This window comes from Nanorana parkeri, unplaced genomic scaffold (genome assembly GCF_000935625.1).
Source record: "Nanorana parkeri isolate BGI_ZX_2015 unplaced genomic scaffold, ASM93562v1 scaffold50, whole genome shotgun sequence".
NCBI classification, from domain to species: Eukaryota; Metazoa; Chordata; class Amphibia; order Anura; family Dicroglossidae; genus Nanorana; species Nanorana parkeri.
The window spans coordinates 2,701,455-2,726,715 of NW_017306318.1; the positions used below are offsets into that span (position 1 = coordinate 2,701,455).

The following is a 25,261-nucleotide window of genomic DNA, read 5'->3' on the forward strand; positions in this document are numbered from 1 at the left end:
AATGAACACACTTAGCATATTCACCATTAAAGAATGGGTTCAACTGAATGTGGCCAAGCAGTACTAACTATATAGCATGAGCGGGATACATGGGAACCTGGTTCTTTCTTAGACTGTATAGAATAGTCTGTCTGTACCAGCCTCATACCAAATCCTCTTCACAATGTACATGCAGCTCCATGTGATGTGTCCTGTCTGCATGAAGCATATCGAATACACATCGGTCACACTGTGAAGGATTTATAATCATGACAAACTTCTGAGCAGCAAATCAGGAAGTTTGGTGCTATGGGATACAACATTGTCATTTCTGATTGGTCACTATGGGTTAGTTGCACCATGTCCATGCTGTTTTGCTGCAGCCCCCTCTAACTTATTTTGGTTCCTGCCCCTTCCCCTTCCTCCCACAGATTGAGTCCCACAAACTGAATTTCCGGGAGAACGCAAAAGCCAAGACGGACCACGGCGCAGAGATCGTGTACAAGTCTCCCAACCCATCCGGGGAAACCTCCCCTCGCCGTCTCAGCAACGTCTCCTCTTCCGGCAGCATAAACATGTCCGACTCCCCGCAACTGTCCACGCTGGCCGACCAAGTCTCCGCTTCCCTGGCCAAACAAGGCTTGTGATGTGTCCCTTCCCCAGCAGAAGAAGACCATCTCCACCCCACTTACTAGTAGCAGAGGGGAGAAAACTCATAGGTGTATATTCTTTTCATTGCTCCGGAGGCAAAGAAGCTATTCAATAATGTTTATGTATATTTTGCTTTGCGTTATTAAAGGGGTGTTGTAGGAGAGTGCTGTTCCTAAGTGCCCGCTTGCATCATCGGTACAGTCTGTGTCTGAATCTCACCACTAGAAGGAGCAGGATATGGCACCGGTCCTACACCACTTCCTGTTCCCAGCCTAGGGTGGTCATGTGCACTGTGCAGGCTCGGAGGGCTTCCTTAAGTCAGCATCTGCTCAGTTTAACACCTTTTTGTTTTTTTAATTAATCTGCTAGAATTAAGATTGTAATGGATTGATCTGAAAGCTGTCGCATGTTTTCCAGACGGAGACACAAAATATTAGCTTGGGCCCACCTGGCACTGCAAGTTTATATCCATTGTAGACGCATGTTGATAATTTTCATTGTAACCCGCGCCCGCCAATGATAACGGCACGCACACGCTCATCTACCCCTGTTTTGCCATAGAAAAAACTGGCAGACTTTTTTGCAGAGATCCTTAGCTTATTCCATCTCTGACCTCACTACGCTCAATGAACAAAAGGGGATTGCAGAAATTGCAGTACCCCTCCCCCTGTGTCTGTGGCTGTCCAAATTCTGTGTCGTGTCTGACCAGCTGGTTCACACGGTCTGTTGCTGTAAAAGTGGATTTGGAAATAAAGTTATTAATACAAAATATTAGGGGCTCCGGGATTTCAGTTTGTTACCTACGCAGAGGGAGAAATCATCAAATCTGTGGGTACATCGGACGGTGGCTGCTGAGCTCACTTACGTGTTGCCGGCCAGTGGACAGTGTTGTCACCTGGACTCTGCAGTTGGCAGCATAGCTGGGTCTCAACAGTGTTTGGAGAGTGGTTCCCACGAGCTCACGTCTCTACACAAAACTACAAGCTGGCAGAAAGAGGTCACCAGCACCAAAAACTGGATTTAGACCAAGATCAGAGGAAAAACAGGAGTCTTCTTGTCTTGATACCGAAAAACCGGTGTCAGTGCATCCCTATCAAGTATGAGTACTGATATTTATATTTCCGTACTCGCAGATACTGTACCTGTACTTCCACTAGCATTGAGCCGGCTGTTTAGCCAATCAGGAAGCCGGGAGGCAGGTCATTATCCGCCGCCCAGCTTCCTGATTAGTTGGGAAGCCAATTCCATGCTGATGGGCTGGGAAGTTGGCTTCCTGGCCAATCAGGGAGGCGAGTCATAACATATTGGCTCCATGTTCCCTCACAGCACTGCTGGTTAGAGGAAACCTCCCTCTAACCAGAAGCTCCGGTATCAGAGCCGTACGAGTACTCGTCCAGATACTCAGAATCGGCACCAATACTAGTAACAGTATTTCCTTAATTATAGATATAGAGTGGGAGTGGCTAAGAACACTGGGCCTGAAAAATCACAACTCAACAAATTGGTGTTCCCACATTACCAGGACAACAATAATAAGGAACACCACCATATGTAAGTCACAGGTCTGAGGGTATATAGACTAAACCATCAACACACATGGCAATGACCACAACACGTTTACCTTCCTGACCCCAGTCTGTGACAGTTCTCATTCATCCTGGTCATGGTATGTCTAAAGAATAAATCAAAGCAACTGGACTTGCTGTATTCGTCTTGGACGTTTCACTGGTCATTCATTCTCAATTGATAAAACTAGTCATTTTGAATTGGGAAAGCCGGTTGGATGACCAGTGAAACGTCTTCAAGAAAAAAAAAAAGTCCAGTTGCCTTGACTTATTTTTTACAGACCTCCTGGCCCAGCTTGTTCTTTTTTTCTCCCATTGCAGCTTCATACGTCATATGAAGGTGTATGGTGTTCACTCTATAACACTTCCTGACAATACAAAAACAATGACACGGAATGCTGGGAGTGCCTGGACCATCTGATGCCGAATTCCATATATCAGGAAAAAATAAATGTTACTTACAGATCCAATTGGATGGCAGGGGATGCTGGGCCTTGTGGTCCTCCAGAGACTACAGGCTGACAATAATTGATCTAGCATCTCCGGGATATATAAAGGAGTTAAACGCACACAGTAAAGACCTCCATATGGACAGCTTCGTTCATCTCCAGTAGCGATGAGGTCACCACTTCTCGGTCATCTGATCCACCACAATTCTTCCATACACAATGCATGGGAAAGGTCAAAGGTTACACAGCAAATGGATAAGCTATAGACTTGGGAATAGTCGAAGAGGACATGCCTGCAGTCAATAAGTCTGACAACATATAGAATACTTGCAGTATCTGTGCCTGTATGCTATCCGGGGTCACACAAGAAACACAACCTCTCCTACATCACTGACCGGTAAGGAATAAGCATTCACAGATCAACAAAAGAAAGCCACCGGCACACTGCATGGATGAGAATGGCATTCTGCTTTATATGCAGGACCGCATTTCAGCTGTACTGGAAGGAGAGAGGGGTTTACAGTTTTTGAAATGTAAAGACTCTTATGAGCACTCAACACCCTCTGCACATCCTTTCCCCTATAGTTCTCCAGCCAGAAGCAGGAAACAAAACAATGAAAAAAGTAACGACCATTTGTAAACCTTCTGCCTCGGTGCTCTGACCCTGCTGCCTCAGGCCCCGGCCAATTATCACTATTGTGGTTCATAGCGCCCCATCTGAACAGGTAGGTTGTGTGTCCCTATAATAAGCGGCAATCCCTATAATAAAAGACAGCATGGGGTGGTTGCCTCAGGCAGCATGTCATTGGGTCACATTGGGGGAGGAGTAAGGCCAGAATGTCCCAGGTTTACCAAGCGCTTTTAGCAACCTGTGACGGGGGTGCCGCCCCACTCTCGGATGTCACTGGTTGCCAGGAGCTGAGGGGGACGCTATGACTGGTGTCCTGCCCAGCTCCTGGCAATCAGTGGGCGGTGAGCCCGAGTCCCCCCACCTCAGGTGGCAAAAAAAAAAAGTGTAGAGGCACCCCTACCCCAGGCCTGCAAGCATTTCAAAGTTTAGATTTCAGCTAGTCAAAGTATTGATACAATTTCTGATTTATGCACAGACTGAAAAGGAGTTATGCTTTATAGAAAAGGGTTCCCCAACACCACTACACATGTCTCACAGGTACCAACCCCCCACCCCAGAGATGCATCAAGACAGAAGCTGCCACCTACAAATTAAATGGCATTAGCATTCTTAAGAAAAAGAAATGGCGCCACCTAAGAATGCTAATGGTGAATTCTGAATAGTTGACATCGTGCCTCAAGAAAAAGAAATTGCGCCACCTGAGGCACGATGTCAACTATTCAGAATTCACCATTATGCCCCCTCACTGGTATAATATCAGCTGCTATGGATAACCAGGCCTTATACATGACTTTAACATACAAAAATATTTCAGCTCGTGCAGGAAGGTTCTCATGATATGAACAGAACTATGCAACCACATATCTCCGGACAAAAGGGGCCACCAATCTTAGAATGACAGAGCTGAACCTCTCCCTGTGGGAGAGTACGGGAATAATGACCTAATTCCATAGCCAGCAATGGGGGACTTGTATAGAAGACCCACCACATACACTGGCCAACAAAAGCTGGAGCTGATTTATTAAACTACAGACAAAAACACAATTCGTGAATAAAATACAGAAAATCAAAAGCTACTTACCCGTGCCTGGACGGTGGTGTTGGCTTTTCTGCTGGGCATTGCATCCAATTATCCAAACATATAGCAGCCCACTATGGCTCCAAATGCCAGCTTGATTCTACAGTATCTGATCAGCAGCATGTTAGTTATTGCAGGCTGTGTGATCAGAGCCACAAGCAGACCCATCCAAACTCATTGATGGCAATACACCACTGGAAGGGTCAGTTTCAAACTTCAGCAGTGCAATTCCTATAGCTGCCATTCCAACGAGATAATACAACAGGGGCAGGCGGCCTCACCACTCTGGCTGTTGTGGAACAAGTCACATGATGTATTTCAAGACTTAGCCACAAGCATGACTCCCAGAGGAGACCTCACCACAGTAGGAGTGCAGATGTTACCTACTGCCCCTGGTTTATAGCATTTTAGTGTAATGTATTACCGAACACAAGTGCAAGAAAAAAGGAGAGCAAACACAAATAAATCCACACATTAAAAAAGGTAGCCACACCACCTTATATTAGTGCAGACACCACACAAAAATGTTCATTGATTAAACTACATACAAATAATAGAAAAAAACCAATCCAAACCGGATAAGATAGAAACATCAAACTAGGGAAATCACCAAGTACCTGGTAGCTGAGACCTGGGACAAGGAAATAGAAGCCCCAATCATGTGGCAATGGACATACCATTCCGATTTATATTGCTTTTGATGCTGTAACAGATCATGAAGTAAGGACATGTTAGTGATACCAATCAAATGGGTAAGCACATGGCGGCGGCCATATTTATGTATCACAAATGCAGTCTGTGCTTCCTGCTTAGCAGTGTTTGTGTCTGAGGCTACTCACAGTCCAGGGGTGGGCAACTACAGACCCCCATCTGTGGTGGAACTACAACTCCTATGAGGAATTGCAAGACTGACAGTTACAGGCAAGCCTTCCAGAGGCATGTTGGGACTTGTAGTTAAAGCACAGCTAGAGTGCTGGAATTGCCCCCTCCCCCTTGTCATAGACAAAAGACTACGCTTGCCCCTCCTCCATGTGAAAAGACCCTTGGCCAAGAAAAACAAAAAATGTCCATCTACCAAAAGCACTGTTCATTCACAATACACACTTGCAATGGTGTCTGATGACACCCGTGATCAAATTCATATTTCAGGATGCGTATGCTTATGGATGACGATTGGTCATCACAAGACATGAGGAAGACTGTCTGAAAAAGACCAAAAATCCCAGCAATGTCTGTCCATTACCAAGCTTTTTAGGGTCTAGTACTTCCCATATTTTACTCAAAATTAGCATTTCTTCAAGGATAAGCACACTTTTAAACAAAAACACACTGATCCTTTTTGTCCCCTCCCCTGGCCTAAATAATCCCACCTCTGCACATCTGTACTTACCGAGATCACATGGGCAAGGCTCTTATTATTTACATCTAGTGCTGTACTGCTCCCTCTGCTGTCCACACCTGTACATTACAGCCCCAGACTTCTTTGGGGCCGTCTTGCTGCTGGGAGATGTATGTGGCCAGGAGACTTGCAGCGCTGGATGTCACCAAACTGCAGAGCAGCCTGGGATCTCACCAAGTATAGATGTGCGGAGGACGAGATCATTTAGATCAGGGGAGGAGGGTGGGGGGGGGGAATAAATGCACTTTGTCTATAAGATCACATTCTTTTAGTAGATGTTTATCATCAGTGGAGATTTGGTTCTCAGTGCTGCCAGTCTGCTGCAGCCTCTTCTCTACATATTGTCACTTGTCAGGATGCACTTCCTGATGGTAACAGTGAACTGTGCCTGTGCAATGTGCACTGCAGCCGATCATAGTCTCTATTGGGAGAACATGGGACAACACAGGAGCACAATTGGGAACAGGAAGTGACCTAACAAAGATCTTCATGGCAGAATCACCGATGGCTGAAGATTTAAATAAAACAGACACAAAAACAAAAACCCTTTCATATCATATCATAAAGTCCCAGCACATCCTCTCTGGTTATAACATCAGCATTGTAATAGGAATACATACTAGAGGGGTTTGTTATAATGCAATCAAAGCTTACATGAAAGAATCCCTTTTATATAGTGAGTGATGCCTTCCGTCTGTCCATCACTTCCATCAACTTCCTGGATTCCCAGTGTGCTTTCCATATCTTCCACTGCTCCATCTCAGTGGGGTAGGACTTGTGGAAATTCAATCGAAATACAGATTTGACCACAGACACCCTAGAACACGTTAAACCACTAGTGATTGGGTTAACATTGTATATGTTCAGTTCATCTGTACGGGAAAAGTTCCTGCCAAACCCCCACCAATCTCCATGGACCGAAAATGAACTCTATGACAGCCATGTTTATTTTTATTAGGGATGCACCGATACCACTTTAAGACCGAGTAACGATACTTTAGATCAAGTACTCGCAGAAACCAATTACCGATACTTTTTCTTAAAGGGACATGTCACATTTTTTATGAAGCAATACAAACGAATGCTTTAAGGTCACTTTCTTAATATTATGATTCATGAGTTGACGAGGGAGCATGACGCCGGCTTCCCAGCCAATCAGAATGCTGGGCGCTGCGTCATTACACGGCGCCTGGCTTCCGGATTTGCGCTGCCCGGCTTCCTGATACAGGAAGTACTCGTACTCGCCCAAATGCTCCGATAGCTAGCACGAGTACTCAAATACAGATCAAGTTGAACCCTTTGCATGGAAGGAGAGACTTGGTGAGGAGGCCGGGAATGAACGTAGAGCAATAAAGTGTAAGAAGGAGTTCAGAACATATAAAAAGGACAACCATTATGGGGTACTCAGTGGTGGGTATAGGTAGAGGTCACACAATGCCCACCACCATGACAGGATACGAGATATTTATCAGTACGGGGACCACCATGCATAGACTGATACCTACGATCGTATTGCTTCAGATGACTGGGGGGTCACAGGAAGTGTTGGACATCCAATATTGACATCTCCTAGGATGGTAAACCTGGGCAACCTGGACTGGCATGTCAGTGAAGCTTTCATAGCGTGTACCCAGCTATAGATGTAAAAAGCAGGGGTAGGCAAACTCCGTCCCTCAAGCTGTGGCGGAACTACAATTCCCATGAGGCATTGCAAAACTGACAGCCACGACACCCAGAGGCATGATGGGATTTTTGTAGATTTACCACAACTGGGGTCGGAGTTTGCCCACCCCTGCTGTACAGGGTCCAAGCTGTGAATCCCACCCACATTGAAAGATGGCTACCAGGATGAAAGCTAAACTGAACTGTGTCTATGCAAGGCAAAGGAACAGGTTCACGTTTTTCACCTTCCCAGGGGAGCGCGTCACGTTACGCCGTACAAACAGTACTGGGTATTTACCCACGTCCGGGTGAGCAGAGAAGGAAAGGGGTTATGTCCAGCCAGGGATGAGAGGAATAAACCAAAAGCTGTAATTCCCTTATTGCCAACCTCTGCCACCACTGGGAGAGAGGAGGGGAAGTCCAAAGCACTCCAGTACGGGGAAGTCCGGTTCACAACACAGATCTGTTTGGCTGTTCTGGGTAACCAGGGAAACCGCCATCCTGTCATAAAATACCAGACATGAAAACCTCTACGGAATACGACATGGCCACTACACCAGTTCTGTCACATGGTTTTATGCAGAAGATATTCGTTAGATCCATGCATAGATGGAAACGTTTCAGGAATATCAAAATAGGATTTTTGAATGAAGGTGGAATAATGGGGAGCGAAAGGGGGACTTCCCGCTCAAACACAGGTGACTTCCTGTTTAGTGAGCCACAGAACACGCCTCATTTCCTGTTCAGTGATCCCCAGAACACACCCCATTTCCTGTTCAGTGATCCCCCAGAACACACCCCATTTCCTGTTCAGTGATCCCCAGAACACACCTCATTTCCTGTTCAGTGATCCCCCAGAACACACCCCATTTCCTGTTCAGTGATCATCAGAACACACCTCATTTCACAACTACAAACAGCGTGTTCCTTCCTTTTGCCCAACATGGCAACTTACAAAATTATCCCAATTTCTGTACAGGTGTGGGGACTTAGAATTGTGAATCTAATTGCTGGTTCTTTTACATCACAAGAGTACTGTGGTCCTTTAGAGTGATCCTGTCAGGTCTCTAATAGCAGTATTGTATTATACTCCCGTCTGGCAACCCAGGTCTCTCCCTCGCCCCCCTTTCCAGCGCTGCAAAGTCTGCAAGACAAAGATAGGCGACTCCAGCTGTGGCGAGACTACAAAACTAGCATGCCTCTGGTTATGGGAGTCATGCTTGTCACCATCTTGCAATGCCTCATGGCACATGTAGTTTCACAAAAGTTTGAGTGTGGCTTGCCTATCCCTGCTGTGCCCTCCACTGCACTATATGGTTCCATCTCCTGACCCCAATGCCAATGCTGTGTCCTGTAGTGACGTAGAAGTCAAGAGGATGGAACCATAACATGCGGTGGTAGACACACACCCAACACTCCCAAAAATGAATGTCAAAGAGATTGATGGAGACTGGGAGGGTTACAGAGTAGATGGGCTACCAGAGAGAGAAAGGATAATTCTTCAATTACAGGAATTGTGATTGCCATTGGGATTTTTGTTTAAAGAGCTGACAGGTTTGCTTTAAAGAAGGAAGATGCGGATATAACTTAAAAGACTAGTTGTCTGGCCGTGTCTGGCTTCAATAATTCCCAATGCCCAGAGCACGTATGCTGCAAGCGAAGACCATGACAAAGTATTGGCAGCAGGAGAGCCAGGCAGCCAGCATTTCAGGATGAGAGATCAGCAATGGCCCCCGGCACACTTCTCTCAGCTTCCTTTTACAGAAAGTCAAGTTGCAGGTTCCATTTACTGCCCCACATTCAGCTCTAACACCCGATTGTTGAACCCCGTCCTTTATCCGTGTCTAGAATTAAGAGAAGACAAGTTGCAAGCTGGATATGCAACAACATTTTTAATACAGGCAGGCAGTTATGTAGCAAGTATTTACTTTGATATCACCAAATTAAAAGAAGGAACGTGTCTAAATGGAAAACACAAATGATTCAAAACCAAATTGGAAACAAATTTTCTTCTTCTTCTGTAAAGACGCTGTAGCCTACAAAGATTATAGAAGTACTAAAGCCCAAGAATACTCGCTTGCTGCAGTCAACCAGGTCTTAGGAAGCTGACCTTACATGCAATGAGACGGTCACATGATGCAAATGATAAGGGGACAATGTCAGGAGAGGAGCGACTGAATGGCGGTGAAAACTGCGTCCTAACGTCTATGGAAAACCTAACTCTATTGATCAGGAGGTTCGGCATTATTCCTTACTGTATACAGGTATAGAAAGCCGTTTCCATTTTGAGAGTCTGTTCTATTGGACGAGACAATCTTCATTAGGGAACAGTCTGGAAAACCAGACCAGGGACACAATTTCAGGAGAATGGTCGATCTTTTGGTCGTCTAAAGTCAGATTTCTGTGTGACAGCAAGGAGGTGTGTTGTAGGTTCAGGCTCCTCCAGGTACAATTTTCATGCAACCACATGGCCAGATTCCAGTAGGAGCATGTGTACAATTTGTTTGACCATCATTCTTAGAGAAGCACCATAACAGGTCCCATATTTAGCCACATCGCCCACCTTCTTTTCACATTTGGCCATTTTCCTCTAGGCCAAGGGTAGCCAAACACCGGCCTTCCAGCTGTTGAACAACTACCAGTCCCATAAGGTAACAGCACTTCCCTGCTGCAAGTTGACAATGCTAAGCCACAGCCTTTCAATCAGCAGTGTTCTCACAAGCCTACGGTGAGTACTCCTTCAGCTGCCCATCATATCTACACATGCCTCCCACACATCTGATAGGCCAACATAAGGGGTGGGCACAGCAGGGGCTGCTTATTGCAAAGCAGTGGCTTAGGGTGGTCAGCCTGGAACAGGAAGTGTTGCAACGTTTCTTACCTGGAGGTCCTGCCAGTAGCAATATATACACAGACAGACAATTTGATTAGACTACAGTCATGATGCCAAACAAACATCCTGAATAATAGATTGGATTTTTTTGCAGACTTTAAAGTCAACCGGTGAAGACAAAAAACAAACAAAAACGGGGACCTGTTATTAAAGGGGCGGACTCCAGGGCTGTCCTCTTTATCCCAACATCATCATCAGCCAGTGTCACCGACCTATAACAAGCATGCAACAATGAACTCGGGGGTCCAATCTGGCATGCTTTTTCTAGTTCAGGCAGGATCAGCATGACAGCCCAGGAACCTGCACCTTTGAAAACAAGCCAGTGCTGGCAGTTATCCTATATCCCTTTCCTCACCGGTTATCTTTAACATAACAGAGTTTGATCCTTCTCAAACTCTCGGGGACCTGTGTCAGCTTTAGGCACTAAGAAAACTAGAACCAAATCATTTGGTTGAACATGTGTGATTGAAATGGGCATTCTACAGAGTCTGCTCATTTTATATACCCTGTAACCACATCATAGTTAAATAGTAGCCTTTGATTATCGGTAAAATAATCGGCATTTGGCATGTCAAGCATGGTCATCGTGGGACTATTGAACGGCGAGCAGATAATGCTCACCTGGAACACCGAAAAGCTACAACAGAAAATTAAAACTCTCTAGAAAGCTCAATTTGATAAACTTTCCCAAACTATGATAATGACTATGAAATGTTGCCTGTTCCATTGGTCAATACAGGCCTCAACATACCCAACTTGGCATCTGAACCAAGCCCTAGATCATCCTGCTGTGGAAATAAGTGCTTTCTTACTGTTACTAGATCATAGAGGTACCTCATGGGTGGGGTCTGAGATGTCATAGACATTCCCCTCGTCTCTGGTACCTCAGCTGCAGCCACGTTTGACGAGCTAGTAGGAACAAACGGTTACAAGCACACACTGTTCAGGCGTTAGGGGAAATGGGGAGCCACAAACTGCAGCAACTGAACCTCCGGCTCCCGAGCTGCACGCAGAGAGCCGGAGGGACGGCAGCGGGTTAAGTACACCGTGTCACATGTACAACATAGCTTGATTAAAAGAAAAAAAAAGGAAGAAAGGAAGAAAAAAAAAAAAGAAGTAACAAAAACAAGAAACAAAGATAAGAAACAAAGATAACGAGGAGAAGGTAACAGATCTCTAAAGTTCTTAAATTCACTAAAAACTGTGAAACTGGCGCTCTGCTCCGGGGATAAAGTTTGAATATCAAACAGAGGATTCTTCTGAAGCCAAATTGTCTTGTCGGATTTATATATATTTATATAGATTTTGTTTTTCTTTGCAAGTTTTTCACCCGCCGCTGCTCTTTTTATCTGTGGAGGGGCCGCGGTCTGGAGGAAGGGCAGGGCGGAGAGGAAGGGGGTCCCTCTGTGTCTTTGGCAGTTCGGGAGCTGCAGGAAGATCGGCGCGAGGGGCGTGGCCCTCCCCAGTCTGAAGGTTCGCTGGTTCCCGCAATTTCTGGTTTTGGGTTGTAGGAAAGGGGAAAGTGTCGCTTCTCCCAGGGATGTACAATCTGAAAAAGATGAAGGGAAGAGGAAAAATGAAGCTTCATTGGTTTACTTAAAGCCAAAACACCAACACCTACTCCACATTCTTCCCGATATATAAAATGCCCTCCTTACCATCTTGTCTTAAATTGTATTGCGATTATAAGGTCTTCCTCATATTGTAAAGCGCTGAGCAAACTGTTGGCGCCATATAAATCCTGTATAATAATAACATCTGCATGCTACATTTCCTTATTGAAACTCCAAAGACGTGCTGGAATCTTGATTGGCTTCTGTATAAATTGTCCCTTGTGTGTATGCATGTGAGATGGGGACCTTAGAGTGTAAGCTCCTTGAGGACAGGGACTGATGTGAATATGCTCTACATATTTTATGCGCTGCTTAAAATTGTCGGCGCTCTAAAAATACCTGTAATAATAAAAAAAGATCTCCGGCCAAATAAAAAAAACTGTGGGAGCCCCACTGCAAAGGGTTAAGTGCTCATTTTGGTCTAGGGGCTTAGAAAGTCACAGATTTACTTACCTGATCCTGGCTGCCAGACCGGTCCACACAGCTTCTCCCCTTTGCGTCAACGGTCTAAGGACTGCTGACTTCATCACTTCTTATGCAGGACCGGCATTCGATGTGAATAGGCCGAGGAACATTTCACAGCCAGAGCAGAATAGGAGAGGGGTGAGCATTGACCACCACTGGAGCCGGGATCAGGTAATAAAACAGCTTTATATGAGCCCCCCTGGAAGCAAAATCAGCACTTGGGTAGCCCCAGTGCAAGGGTACGTTTCTTATTTGCCCGGAGTCCTTCAATTATTTTTGCACGTTCTCAAGCTTGTTCATTTTGCTTTGCGTTTCCGAACCAGTAACTGCATCAAGCAGGAAAATGCAGCTCAGTGCACAAGGAATTGGTGACCGTGGGAAGCAAAGCTAGTACAAGCAGGTGGGCTGAGCCAAGGACCCAGGAGCAGGGGTGTCAAGGATGAGCGTGGGGGGAGATCACAGCAGGAGGACGGAGATTGGATCTCATTAGGAGAGATGTTAAATATATAAACAATATAAACCGCTAATGAACTATTCAACCATCATCCAGCCCAAGAAATACTGGCTCCAGGTAGTACCGCAATCAACAAATATTTTATGTAAAGTGATATTCTAACACCTTCGCACACTTCAGTTTTAAAACTCACTTCGACCTGCCTGGTTAATTTCACAATCCCTCCAAGGAGGTCAATGGAAGCCCCAAACTCCATCTTTAAAAAATAAATAAGAAAATTACACTTTATCAAATAAAACTTGATGGCCAAAGCCAGGACACGTTTACAAAGCTGCCAGTAGATGGCGCTGTAAACTACGCTGCCACTACCACCGGGGAACGCTGCACCCTGTACTACACTGCGCTTATGAATTGCTTTACACAATCGGCTACTCCAGGTTCTAAAAGATATTCCCTGATCAGGAAGTCTAAAATTGGCACTTAGATATTCAATGAGATTTACAAATCATAATTCCCCTGAATAGCATTAAATGGATCCACCCAGACCTGCACAATCCACTTTGCCCTTCAAAAGGGTTCTTAACCCAAAGAACAAATATGTAATCTATAGCAGCTTACTAGTCCTTAGATGTGGTGGCTGCATTAGTTTTCTCAGGCGGTTCCCCTTTTATTTTTTAACCAGGTGACCCTGCCAGTAACACTTCCTGTCCTCGGGTGACAACGTTCAATGACTGTACTATATACGAGAAGCAGCTAACGATTATTTTTTCTATTAATCGATTAGTTGCATTTAAAAAAGACAAATCTCTCGTCAACCAACTAATCGATCATCAGAATAGTTGACAACTACTCTCATAAATTGACTATTATCGATTAGTTGGTTGCAGCCCTAGAAGCAGTGTGGTCTCCCTAGAACTGACAGGCTGCAAGGACTAAGGAAACCCCTTACGCTCATTTCCATCGGATAAGTGAGTGTGTTGTGTAGTCCACAGCAGTGAAGATTTCTTGAGATTTAAATGCAGCATTTTTAGCTTACTACAGGAAGTTGTCAGCTCCACAGATATTGTTTACACTTATCGAACTGATATAACAAAACCCTTGGTCAGAGTTTATGGGACCTATAATTCACCTGCAGAGTGAGATTCACTGATCTTGCAAAATAAACAGAAATGACAGCTACCAATAGCATCACTTACCGTCTCTTCATAACCCGAGTCTGACACGGAGCTCTGTGTCTCCTCAGAGATCAGACGTGGAGTGTCCCTTGAAGTGGGTGTGGGAGGAGCAGACAAGACGTCGGGGCTGAGCGGAGAGAAGTCAGGCATAGCCTGCCAGCTACTGGTGTCAGGAGATGGAGGCTGCAGTATGAGAGCCTGCGTGCCTATTGAAAGCTGAGAGGTCATAGAGCCTTCAGATGTCCGATGAGTCCTGGAAGACAGATGGAAGACTGTTATATCTAAATTCGGTCCTCTCCATAAGCACCAGTAAGGAGCAGAGTACTTCCTGCACATGCAACAAGGGTGGCATCACATTACCTGCTGCCTCGACGTTGAGGTGGGAGGCTGCTGCTGGCCCACCTCGCTCGCTCCGACTCTTCACACTTCAAATGCAAAGCCGCAAAGGCTGAATCTGAGAGATCCTCCAACTTGGAGATGAAACAAAACAGATACAACACATATTAAAGAACACGGGTCTCCTTTGATAGGGGTTCAGTAACATCAAACCAGATGCATGAAGGGATACTCCGACCAAAACCGGATTAACCAACTCATGACCACAGGTCACTGAAGACAAGATGCCCGCAGCAAATGTATTCAATTGACATGACAGTAACACCATGGCCAAGTTGACTGCCTAAATCATGTTTATATTGATTATGGCTTCAATCGATCAATGCCCTGCTCAAGTTTTATTAAAAGCTGACAAATCGAATGTTAGCAAATCATTTCTGTCTGCCCCTTGGTCAACTGTAGATCCAGAACTGCTGGTTCACAGCCTATTATATAGCCATTTAGCACAAACTGCAATTTGGAGAAGGCTTCTTCTGTGCCTCGTGCTGGTGTGGTGAAGAGCTTATTGGTTCCTTTATTGATTTATATATAAACACACTGTATTGCCCTGTGAACAGCTGCAACCAGTGGATTAGTTGGTGAACAAACCTCATGTGACCATTGATCATCATTATTATTAGGGATGAACCAATACCGTTTTTTTCTGTATTAAATACCAATATTTTGCTTTTGGTACTCACTGATACAAAGTACCGATACAGTTGCTCTGATGTTAAAGGGGGTTCCTAATGTTTAGGGGGGAACCTCGTGTATTTGTGTTTTTGCATGCCCCTGGCCCCCTAAAATCTGAGATAGGAGTCTGGTATGGATTTGGAAAGAACCACATGTCTTTTTACAGGTTTACATTTACTTTTATTTTGTCATATTTTAGAGTGCCTCAAGATGTTGCATACTTTTTTAAATGCTGGCATGACTGAAAAAAGGTTGATAAACGCTGGCATAGACCATCTTGGCCGCTAGGTGCTCCTAACCACAAACCCATTTGTTTTCTTTTTGAACTCAAAAGACAATACTGACCATCTACCTCAGCTAATGAATAATAATTGTATCCAACTTCACTCACCTCTTCTATGTCCGCATCTGAATTTGGAGTCAGAGGAGTGATTTTAACAACACGCCAGCTGCAAGAGAAGAAAAAAGAAAGGCCTGAGAATCCATGACCTGGGCTGACGTTACACTGGAGACTAGAGCCCCCTTGTATTTAGCGACGTTTGCCTGAACACAGTGCAGTGTATAAGCACATATGCAGGTTGCCCAAACATGACCCGAGTGTGGTAAAGATTTGGAAAGGCTAGACATGCGCATGGGGCTGGATAGAGGTTATAATGAGCATCACAGGGGCTTGGCCCTGCACATAGATGTTCTATCCTGCAGCATATTCTATTCACATTCACAAGACTGCAGAAGGTAACCATTGGGCCACCAAAGCTCCTATACCAGTCGTGGCTGTGGCAAGTACCCACAATGACAAGTACCCACACCAATTTTCAACCCCCTGCAGGTTAGTCAACAGATACCTCCCCTTCCTAGAACAGGGATTTAAAGGAGGAGACCTGGGCTGGAACAGGCATCCCCATTGGAAGATTTCCCTTTTTCATGTGCTTGTGACAACCCAAAATTTGGGATTTTCCCATCACTTTGCCTCAGTGACAATGATCACCGGAATAAATGGAGAGAGCTGATCTTCCCAACAGGACAGACACAAATACCCAACAAGTGTATAACAGATGCTGCACGTCACTTTTAAATTGCGTCTGATCGCAGTGGAGAACCCCTGTGCTGCTATTCCTCTGCAGGGCAGGCTACTATTTCCCGATTTGAGGCAACCCAAAGCAGCACAGGCAGAGCTTATGGGGAGTTGGAGATCTCACCCTTCACATGAACTGATTCCTTGGCACATGCCATAAAAAGAGCAACAACTACTTCCCCAACACTGCAAGTGCCCCTTAATAAGCCCCCAGCATGCAGGATGATACACATGTGTGACTTTACCTGGGAGTGAGGATCTCCTTGTACTGCAGCCTTTCCACCCTGGTGGTGGCTGCTACCGACATAGGTATCACAATATTGTCAATGTCATAAGACGTCTCCATCCGCCTCTTCCTGGCGGCCTGTCATGGAACAGAAAACAAAAACTTAACTCTTCAACAGGATGTGTGCAAATAAGAAAATTCATTTGTGATGACATTAGGACAAGGTCTCAGCTAGCTGAATTACCCAGCTTGCTGTATAGGACTAGCAGGGGGGAGTCAAAGCTTCACCCTCACCATAACAAAGCTGATCACTGGAGTGTCTCTCTAAAACCTTATATAGATGGAGACAACCTTCAAAACACAAGTATTTCTGCTTGATGGGAGAACCTACTAAAAACTTCTAAATTCGGACACTTTTTTTCCCAAGCTCACCAGAAGGCAAAACTGCAATAGAAAATTAAAACCAAGCCAGTCCGCGGTGGTGTGTTTAAGGCATATGGGTTAAGTGACCCATTAATGTGTGTTGTGTTGCGGCAGCCCATATCTATATTAACACCAAGCCAGTCCATTGCGGTTTAATGTACACAGGTTCATTCTCCCATTAACATGTGTTGTATTAAGGTGGCCTGTTCATTTTCACTCCAGAAAAGGCTGAAAATGCCTTACATTGCCTACCCCCCTCCTCGCCAGTAGGTTATTGAACAGGGTCGTAATGCCAATGAGCCCAATTGAGGCAGCTGTCTTATGTGCCACTCATGGAGATACAGTGGGGGACATTTAGTCCACAGTGCAGCTCAGTAATGCCAAGCATGACGACGCCACACCACCAGTGCATGCTGGAAAGGTTTTGCAGTAGCAAGCCAAGATCTCCAAAGGGTTGAAGTATGTCCTTCATGTAGACAAAGACAATAGAGAACAAGCTATGCGGGTGGACAGTATGCGATGGATATGCGTGGTTGGTGCAAACACCTTTATATCGCAGAGTTTGTCCAATGTAAGGAACACCCACCCACGTAATACAGAATAGATTTAAAAGAAATCTTTACATTTTAACTTAGTCATTTTAAAACTCTGCAATATAAAAAGGATTCATTATTATTTAACAGTCATCCACCCAAAAGGCATTTCAGCAAGATGCCTAGACCTCAACAACGCACTGGTTTCCCGAGTCCTCATAGGATAAAAAGCCAGTGGGTGATCAACTGAGGTTGAGTCTGCCTAGATCTGATAACTCAGCACAATTACCAGATGTATTTTACCTTCATTCACAAGAAGAAAAGAGGGGAAAGACAGATTTACAGAGCAGCTCAGGTAGGTAATCTCATAGCACGCACACACAAGCAGACAACTATGATTTCTGTTTGTGAAAGCAATCCATCTCCGTACCGCAGCTGCAGCGCTGATTGATGAATCAGATGATGTGGAGAGCTGGCGTGACAGAGGGGTGTGAGATAATGCCCCTTCTCTATCTGCTGCAGGACTGGGCCCTGCTGGTTCCATCTCGTGTCGTCCTGGGACAATGAGGGAAGAAGAAAAAAAAGGTTAGTCCATAATTTAATCACAGAAGGGTCACTTAGAAAGCACAGCAGCGGCCTGGTCAATGTGAGGATTGTTGCCTTACCATCTCTTTCTATAGGGCTGAAATAGCGCTTCTTCTGATGGGGTATAGGGAGGCTGAGCGAGCGCTCAGTTTTCAGAGCTTGTGATCTCTCACACTTTAAGGTACGTAGCAGGGGGTCCAAGTGCTGCTTGGAAGAGAGCTCAGGAAAAGGCCTGTGAAGCGTTAGTTCTGCAAAAGAAGATCAAGAGTCAGAAAACAAAACAACCCAACACAATCTAGCAGGTTACTGCCATCATGACCTGCTCAGTTTTTAAAGCAGAACTAATGCTTCTTTATTTTTTTAACGCAAGTTAAACATAGTGCATGCAAATCATACTTGGGGCTTGCTCAATAGGCTTCCCGGCTGCTGTGCAGGCACAGAGCAGGACCTAAGACTCTCTATGACCTCTTGGTTTGATCTCTGCTAGCTGCACAGCTCAGACCACAATTCTTATTCCACACCTCTCTCTTCGTATGACATTATGCTCCTACATGTGTGTAAGTTTTACTAGTAGCTGATAAAAGAGCAGAAGAGAAAGAAAACTATGGTAATGATAGAATCTTCACTATTACACGCCCAGTTGCTGGCAAAGCAAGAAATTACTTCCAGCAGATAACTTCCAATGATGGAATGGATAGGTCGCTTCCCTCTGAAGGTAACACTCCCTTCATCACCTCCAACTAGTACAGTTGGCAATGTAAAGCAAAAGGAAACAGATCTGCTTTACATCCCAAACATGACCATCTGAAAAATCTTGCGTCATTCAAAGATTTCTTGTTTGAAGGACTCTGATCTACTGTGGTCACCTATGAAGAGGTTAATTCCCTCATCTCCCATACAAATACAGGTAATATACTAGTACAGCTGAGGAAATGCATATGCAGAAGAGTATGAGACACATGAAAGCAATGGGGGGGGAGGGAGAGAGAGAGAGAGAGAGAGAGAGAGAGAGAGAGAGAGAGAGAGAGATATACAGTCATATTACTAAGCACTAGTAATCCACAAGATCCAGTCAGATTTCAATGGTCACCCTAACAAGCAGGTTTTTTTTATATTGGACACCACACACCATTGTTCTGGAAGCCAGAAGATAACTGGGCTTTTTTGTTTTCTATCCTACTCACTATGAGTATGTAAAACTCCAGGCGTGCGGTCTGTGCGGTGGATTTCGGTGGTGGTGGAACCTGGATTTGAAGGACGCTGCTTTACTTTCCTGCTGGATTTGAATCTGTCCATCTTGTTGTGGGAACGGAGGAGAGCATGGAGACGCAGACCAGCCGGAACATCTAGGAGAGACATACAAGATAAAAGAGCTACCTGGGAAGGATCCTCAACCCTTTATACTGGTACTGCATGTGGATCCCCGGAATGTATATGTGGATATCGAAGAATTACAACTATTCGTACGCTGCCTGGCAAGATTATCATTAGTGAACGACTGCAATACATCCCAGAAGCTATTTGACTGGAATTGTATGGACAGCATGCATATAACAACACTGCATATAAGACACTTGCTTCTATGTATGGAAACAAGTGCAGGACACTGCAATACAGGTTTTATGAGAGCACAAAACAATAAGGCTTGCCCTTTTTTCCAGTGCAACCCCAACCCTAGACGAGGTAATTTGCCTCGTTACAGAAATGGGCTTAGATCACACCACCTTGTGGCGGTGGTTTGTGCGGAAAAAAAAAAAAAAAGTACTGTATGTAGTAGTACTTCTCAGTGCAACACGCTGAGACACGGTATAACCGCATTGTGCCGCACTGTCCCTATAGAACCTAATGAAATGTCACTTGTGGAATTTCAATAAAGCTCTAACAAAAAGGAAAAAAACCACAACAGTGCAATGCTCCAGGATCTGCACATGGAAATGCATCCAGCCTTGTAGCACTGCTGGTGTGAATGCAGCCTAATAGTAATGATGTTTCCAAGGATTCTGTATCTCTGTACTGTATATGAGCACACTCTGGGTATTATCGCTATTGGGGTTATACGGGGTTTTTTTTACCTGTAGAGGTAATCTACCTTTATTGTTATACACCGTTCTTAACCCCTTCGTGACTGACGACGTACAGTGTACGTCGCCAGCATCGGGGCTGTTTAAACAAAAGAAGTAATAACCCCCCTAATGTGCATTATACAGAACATTTTTAATTCTTCCAGATGGAGCATCACACAAGATCAAAGAGGAGTAGCTTTTACTGTACACAACTGAGTGAAAAAAGTGTGTACGGCCTGCCGGTCTCCTGTCACAGAAGGTAAATACCAGTTTCAATAGTCTCCGATGGAAGCAGCTGCTCAGATCAAAGGCTGCACATTAGCTAGCTCCAGGTCAATAAAGCTGATTCAGTGCAAGTGAAGCGACTGCCTTACAACCAACATGTGGTCTGTAAGTCAAGCGATGTCAGTTTCAACCACAGGTCACTTAGGTGACAAGTTTCCATTTATGCGCATCAAATGAGCATCAGACAAAAAAGGGAGTAAAGAAGTTCAGTGTAACTCACCAGCTGGGAAGGAAAGAACCGGGTGAATGGCAGGATCCAACAGCGTCAAACGTTCAGACAATGGATCGCTATATGGGAACTGGGTAGAGAGCCCCGGGAAGGAGGCACACATTACACATGATGAGGAGACCTCACAGGGCCGAGGGACACTGCTCTGGACCTGTGTGTGAAGGGACATAAAAGAACACGTCATACTGGAACCAAAAGGAAAGGAGAACACATGACCAAATGGAACCAAAAAGGAAATTGGTAGCCTATCTGGACCCTTCACTTACAGGCAAGAGGCTTCCTCCTGCTAAATAATTAATTGTCCTTCTCAGGCTTTCATCAAACTTCAATGCGTCTACCATGTAGGGCTGCAACAACTAATCGATTATAAATCTATAATGAGAATCATTGGCAACAATTATCAGCAATTAGTTGCTTTTTGATTAGTTGCCACCGCTCTGCTCCTCCGTACTCCTCCCCGCTGGTGCTGGCTGCAGCAGTCTGTGTCTGCTTCAACCCTCGCCTGTGTCGGCAGAGGCAGCGGGGATACAGACCACTACAGCTGCCACCAGTGGGAAGGAGAGACCGCTGTGACTGCATTCCCCCGCTGCCCCCCCGTACCTCTGCTGCTGTCCTGGTCCCTTCTATGCAGGTGGTGTGTTGCCATTCATTTCAATGGATCCGAAATGCACCTTCCGTCCGCAGTGTGATCACCCGCACTGGAACGCGCTGTACTGCAATGCCCTGTGATCCAGTGCCGTGCAATTCCAAAAAATGTGCATACTGTTTTATTCTGAAGTAAACTTTATGTCTGTAACGCTGCATTTGTGGATTTTATTTTAAATAAATTACTATATTTTTTTTTATTTCATTCGATTAATTGAAGTTAATAATCGGCTAACTAATCGATTATGAAAATAATCGTTAACTGCAGCCCTACTACCATGCAAGTGGAAAGCAACGTGAACCCGCTGGCTGTCCCTTCTACTGCCTTTATGACAGGTGACCAAGCACAACAGCAGGTACTACAAGAGCCAGAATAATTGGTCTTTTCCAGTTTTATTTGCAATTCCCACTTTATTATTTCATTCAGCTACATCGTCTGATACTAAAAAAAACATTTGCCGTCACGGAGACAAGTAGAGATGGCACCTTTCCAAGTCTTTGTTCAGAAAAAGAAATAAATTGTACAAAAGTGCATTTAGATCAGATTAGGAATGACCAGGATTTACTACGTGACATCGCGAAGTTCGCAACCAAGGTATGCGAGACCCAACTTACAACACTACCAGATCTGAGGACTCTTTACAACAACATGGACCACACAATGTCTTCCAGGTGGGATTACATGGTATACACAATCATAAACACGAAACATTACTCAAAACATGGAGGGATATTCTGCAGTTGCAAGCTTAATATCCCTGGGAGTGGAGCTCGATTTTACAACATAACTCTAAAAACAAGCAGCAAGGCATGGCTTGGACAAAGAACAGCCATAAGCCCTGGAAAAATATTGCTTTGGGTTTTGAAAACTGGGTGTGCCGTTTAAAAATGCATTTTGCTAGATAGCAATATGGTGGTAACACTTTGAACAATCCTAGATTTGGGTAAAAGGTCACCGGAAAAAGTTGCTCGCTCACTAGCAGCCGGCTGTACAGATTAGTCCAACTAAACAGGGGAGTACAGAAAGCAAAGAGCCAACATATACACTTAAAGGACCAATAAAAATATCTGCCAATTAGGCGATACCCAAAAGAGAGCCAGACTATTACAGTGAACCTGTGCTTTGCCCATCACTGCTCACCACAATTCATTTTGCCTTCTCTCCTCCAACGCTCCATTTGGCTGCTGGGAGTGAAAGACTAGCCATGTGTAAGTTGTGGCTTAGAGCTTACACAGGGCTGGGGACTCTCCCACCACCCACATGTGACAGAACCGAGGGCCAGAGAAGTCAATCATCAAGCATCAGTACCGTCACATGGGCCACATGCTCACCCTACCCAGAAGTACCCAGTATTTCACCCTCACAGTAATACTGTACACTACACACAAAGTGGGGAATCCAATTCTGTGCCAATACTATGGCACAGCTTCTTGGTGCCAACTCTAAATGTATTTGAAAACAGGCAGGTGAGCATTTTGGGTGCCCAGTACACATACACTTTTCCTAAAACCATACCCGAGATACTTTGCATCTTGGACAGTATGTATAACTGGGATTCTCATCTGGAAAACCTGATGGCATTTTTTTGAATCCCCAGTACCATTCATTCCAATGGAAGATGGCATAGCTGAAAACTGCACCAATAATGCAACAAAAGCACCACGCTATACCCCGTAGGCATGAACTGCTCCACTAACGCTCACAATACGGGCCCTCTTACCTTGCGATGGAGGGGAAGGATCCGGTCAGGCCTCACCACCCTCCTCCTCTTGCAGTGGAGGACAGGCCTTGTTCTTGCACACACACAGCTGCTGTCCGGTACAGTAGCTGTAGACTTGGAGGACGTCTGCTCTTCAGCGTCGGAGCTAGAACGCTTGGGGAGCCTGTTGAAGACCAGATAGGACATTTTAGTGCAACAAAGACAGAAGACGTAAGCCGTGAAATAAGGACCAACTTTAGGACAGGTCACCAGAGTGAGAAATAATGATCACCACAATTGCCATTTCAGTATGGCATGGTTACTGACAAGTTGGAGCCCATCCAGGCTCCGTATAGCTTAAACAAGGTCACATCATCCTGACAAATCTTTACAAATTCAGAACGCATGAAAGACGACAGACCATTGCTAGGCATTGTAGGACTGGGTAGGCACAATAACAGCAGTGTCTAGATCTCACCACTGGGGTGCCACAGATGAAAGGACCCAACGGTGATTCAACCCGACGCTTCTGGACTAAAACTATCAACCTGGTGCTGAAACTGTTCTTCAAAATGACAACTGTAAAAATGTGGGATTTCAGCACACTAGCCCACAAGGTTTTACTTAGTGTGAATAAGCCCCAGCATAGTTTTATTACCGGTTGATCCAGTCAGTAGATCTGTTTCTTGCAAACTGTAAAAGGCCCAGCAGTGCAGTAAAAGAGGCCGTTACATTTACAGCAAGTCTCTCCCTCAGCTGCTAACTGGCCAGAGCAACTGACAATTAACCAATGAGGGGCACAGACTACAGCAGATTGGCTGAAAGCACAGGAAGACCACCATCCTGCAGAACCGGTAGCTGGTGGTCACCCTATTAAAAAGAAAAGCCCAGAGAGAAAAAAAAAAAATCGCAGAAACTGGCAGGATCAACGGCTTTATATGAAACAATCCCACCAATATAAAAAAATACCTTGGACAACTATATGTAGGCTTTTGTTCATATGGGCGTCACCTTGTATAAGAGCAGTGTGTACAGCAAGGCATTTGCCTACCATTCAGTTCCAATTTGGGAATATTAAACACCGATCTTAATGGCATTGTTGACGGACACTTTAAACAAGCTGCTAGCGGTCTTTAATACGCTTCAGAACTACTTGAACCTGGCTGAAAAGTCTGATTAAGACTGCTAGCAGCTTGTTTAAAGTCTGAGTCAGCAATTCCTTTAAGATCTGGCTTCAACATTCCTAAACTGGGACCAGAGAGTTTTTTTAAAGGCTTCAACAAAACTTGCAGAAAGCTTCACAAATGCTTTGCAGAAGTTGGCTAAAAGCATCACATAAGCCTGCTGTACACACTGCTCTCATACAAGCTGAGACCTGGGTGAGCAAGGCCTTACAAAGCAGAGGGGGCAATTTACACAACTTTAGGATTTGGATTCACAAAGACTAACAGTGAGGTTCAATGAGTTGTCTGCTAAGGAGAGACACGTAGACACCAGGCTGGTGGAGAACTCAAGTTTTGAGGGAGGGTTATAACCCCGGTCAGCTTTTTGCCATCTGATGAAGGGACCCTGTGTGGCTCCCCAAACATTGTTATAGTGATATCACAAACAAGCCTCAATAAAGAGATATTGAGCCAGAGTTGTTGTGCCAGGGACTTATCCTCTCTTTGATATATGCATGGTACCGTCTGTGTGTCACTGCAACACCCACAGAAATTGCAGGGACTTGTCGGTCAATAGTGCGATGGGAAATCTAGAAACATGGGAAAGATCTCCCTTTACTTCTTGTCCCACAGCCAGGACAGGAAGTGAGCAAATCTCTCCAAAGAGAGGGATCTCCCCCACGCTTGTCAGTGGGGTCACCAGAACTAGTTGGAGCATTTCACATCTATTCCTTCTGTGATGACAAACCAACATTTGGATTTCCTTTCACTTTCAATGAGAACAGTCCCCCATACAAATAGAGAGGGGCGAGTCTCCTTAATGGGGACACAGACAGAAATAAAAACCTGACAGACTTTCTAATCCCTGCAGTCAAGCCATTAAGGATTTGACCCTTAAGAGGTTTTTCTTTGGTGAGCCGTGTCACTAATGCTCCTTAAAAATTACAGATGGTGTCTAACTACAGGTGCCCTCTAGTTGTGGAGCAGCACAATGGTATAGTGATTAGCACTTCTGCCTTGCAGCACCGAAGGTCCCTGGTTTAAATCTTGGTCAGGACACTAGCTGCAAGGAGTCTGCATGTTCCCTGTATGTATGCATGTAAGATAGGGACCTTAGATTGTAAGCTCAATGAGGGCAGGGACTGATGTGAATGGGCACTGCATAAATTTGTCAGCACTATATAAATACCTTAAATAAATTGTTGTCAATGAAGCTGGCTCCTGAAAATATCCTGCTGGCTCCCCAACTCCA

General features: G+C 44.9%; 2 protein-coding genes across 2 annotated transcripts in view; one reads left to right on the forward strand and one right to left on the reverse strand.

The window, feature by feature from the left end:
- The window catches only part of LOC108802437 (microtubule-associated protein tau-like), a 73,773-nt gene extending 72,995 nt beyond the window's left edge, over nt 1-778 (forward strand). The window contains exon 14 of the mRNA XM_018574294.1: nt 411-778. Within this exon, the coding sequence (XP_018429796.1) occupies nt 411-626 (216 nt within the window). The 3' untranslated portion in view covers nt 627-778. The remainder of the gene's footprint in view (nt 1-410) is intronic.
- Nucleotides 779-10,985: 10,207 nt separating this feature from the next.
- The window catches only part of LOC108802905 (KAT8 regulatory NSL complex subunit 1-like), an 84,277-nt gene continuing 70,001 nt past the window's right edge, over nt 10,986-25,261 (reverse strand). Inside the window, exons 6-15 of the mRNA XM_018574752.1 lie at nt 22,868-23,030; nt 20,493-20,652; nt 19,109-19,270; nt 18,005-18,172; nt 17,770-17,894; nt 16,403-16,521; nt 15,474-15,531; nt 14,375-14,484; nt 14,036-14,267; nt 10,986-11,856 (exon numbers count right to left, since the gene is read on the reverse strand). Coding sequence (XP_018430254.1) covers nt 11,653-11,856; nt 14,036-14,267; nt 14,375-14,484; nt 15,474-15,531; nt 16,403-16,521; nt 17,770-17,894; nt 18,005-18,172; nt 19,109-19,270; nt 20,493-20,652; nt 22,868-23,030 — 1,501 coding nt within the window. The 3' untranslated portion in view covers nt 10,986-11,652. The remainder of the gene's footprint in view (nt 11,857-14,035; nt 14,268-14,374; nt 14,485-15,473; nt 15,532-16,402; nt 16,522-17,769; nt 17,895-18,004; nt 18,173-19,108; nt 19,271-20,492; nt 20,653-22,867; nt 23,031-25,261) is intronic.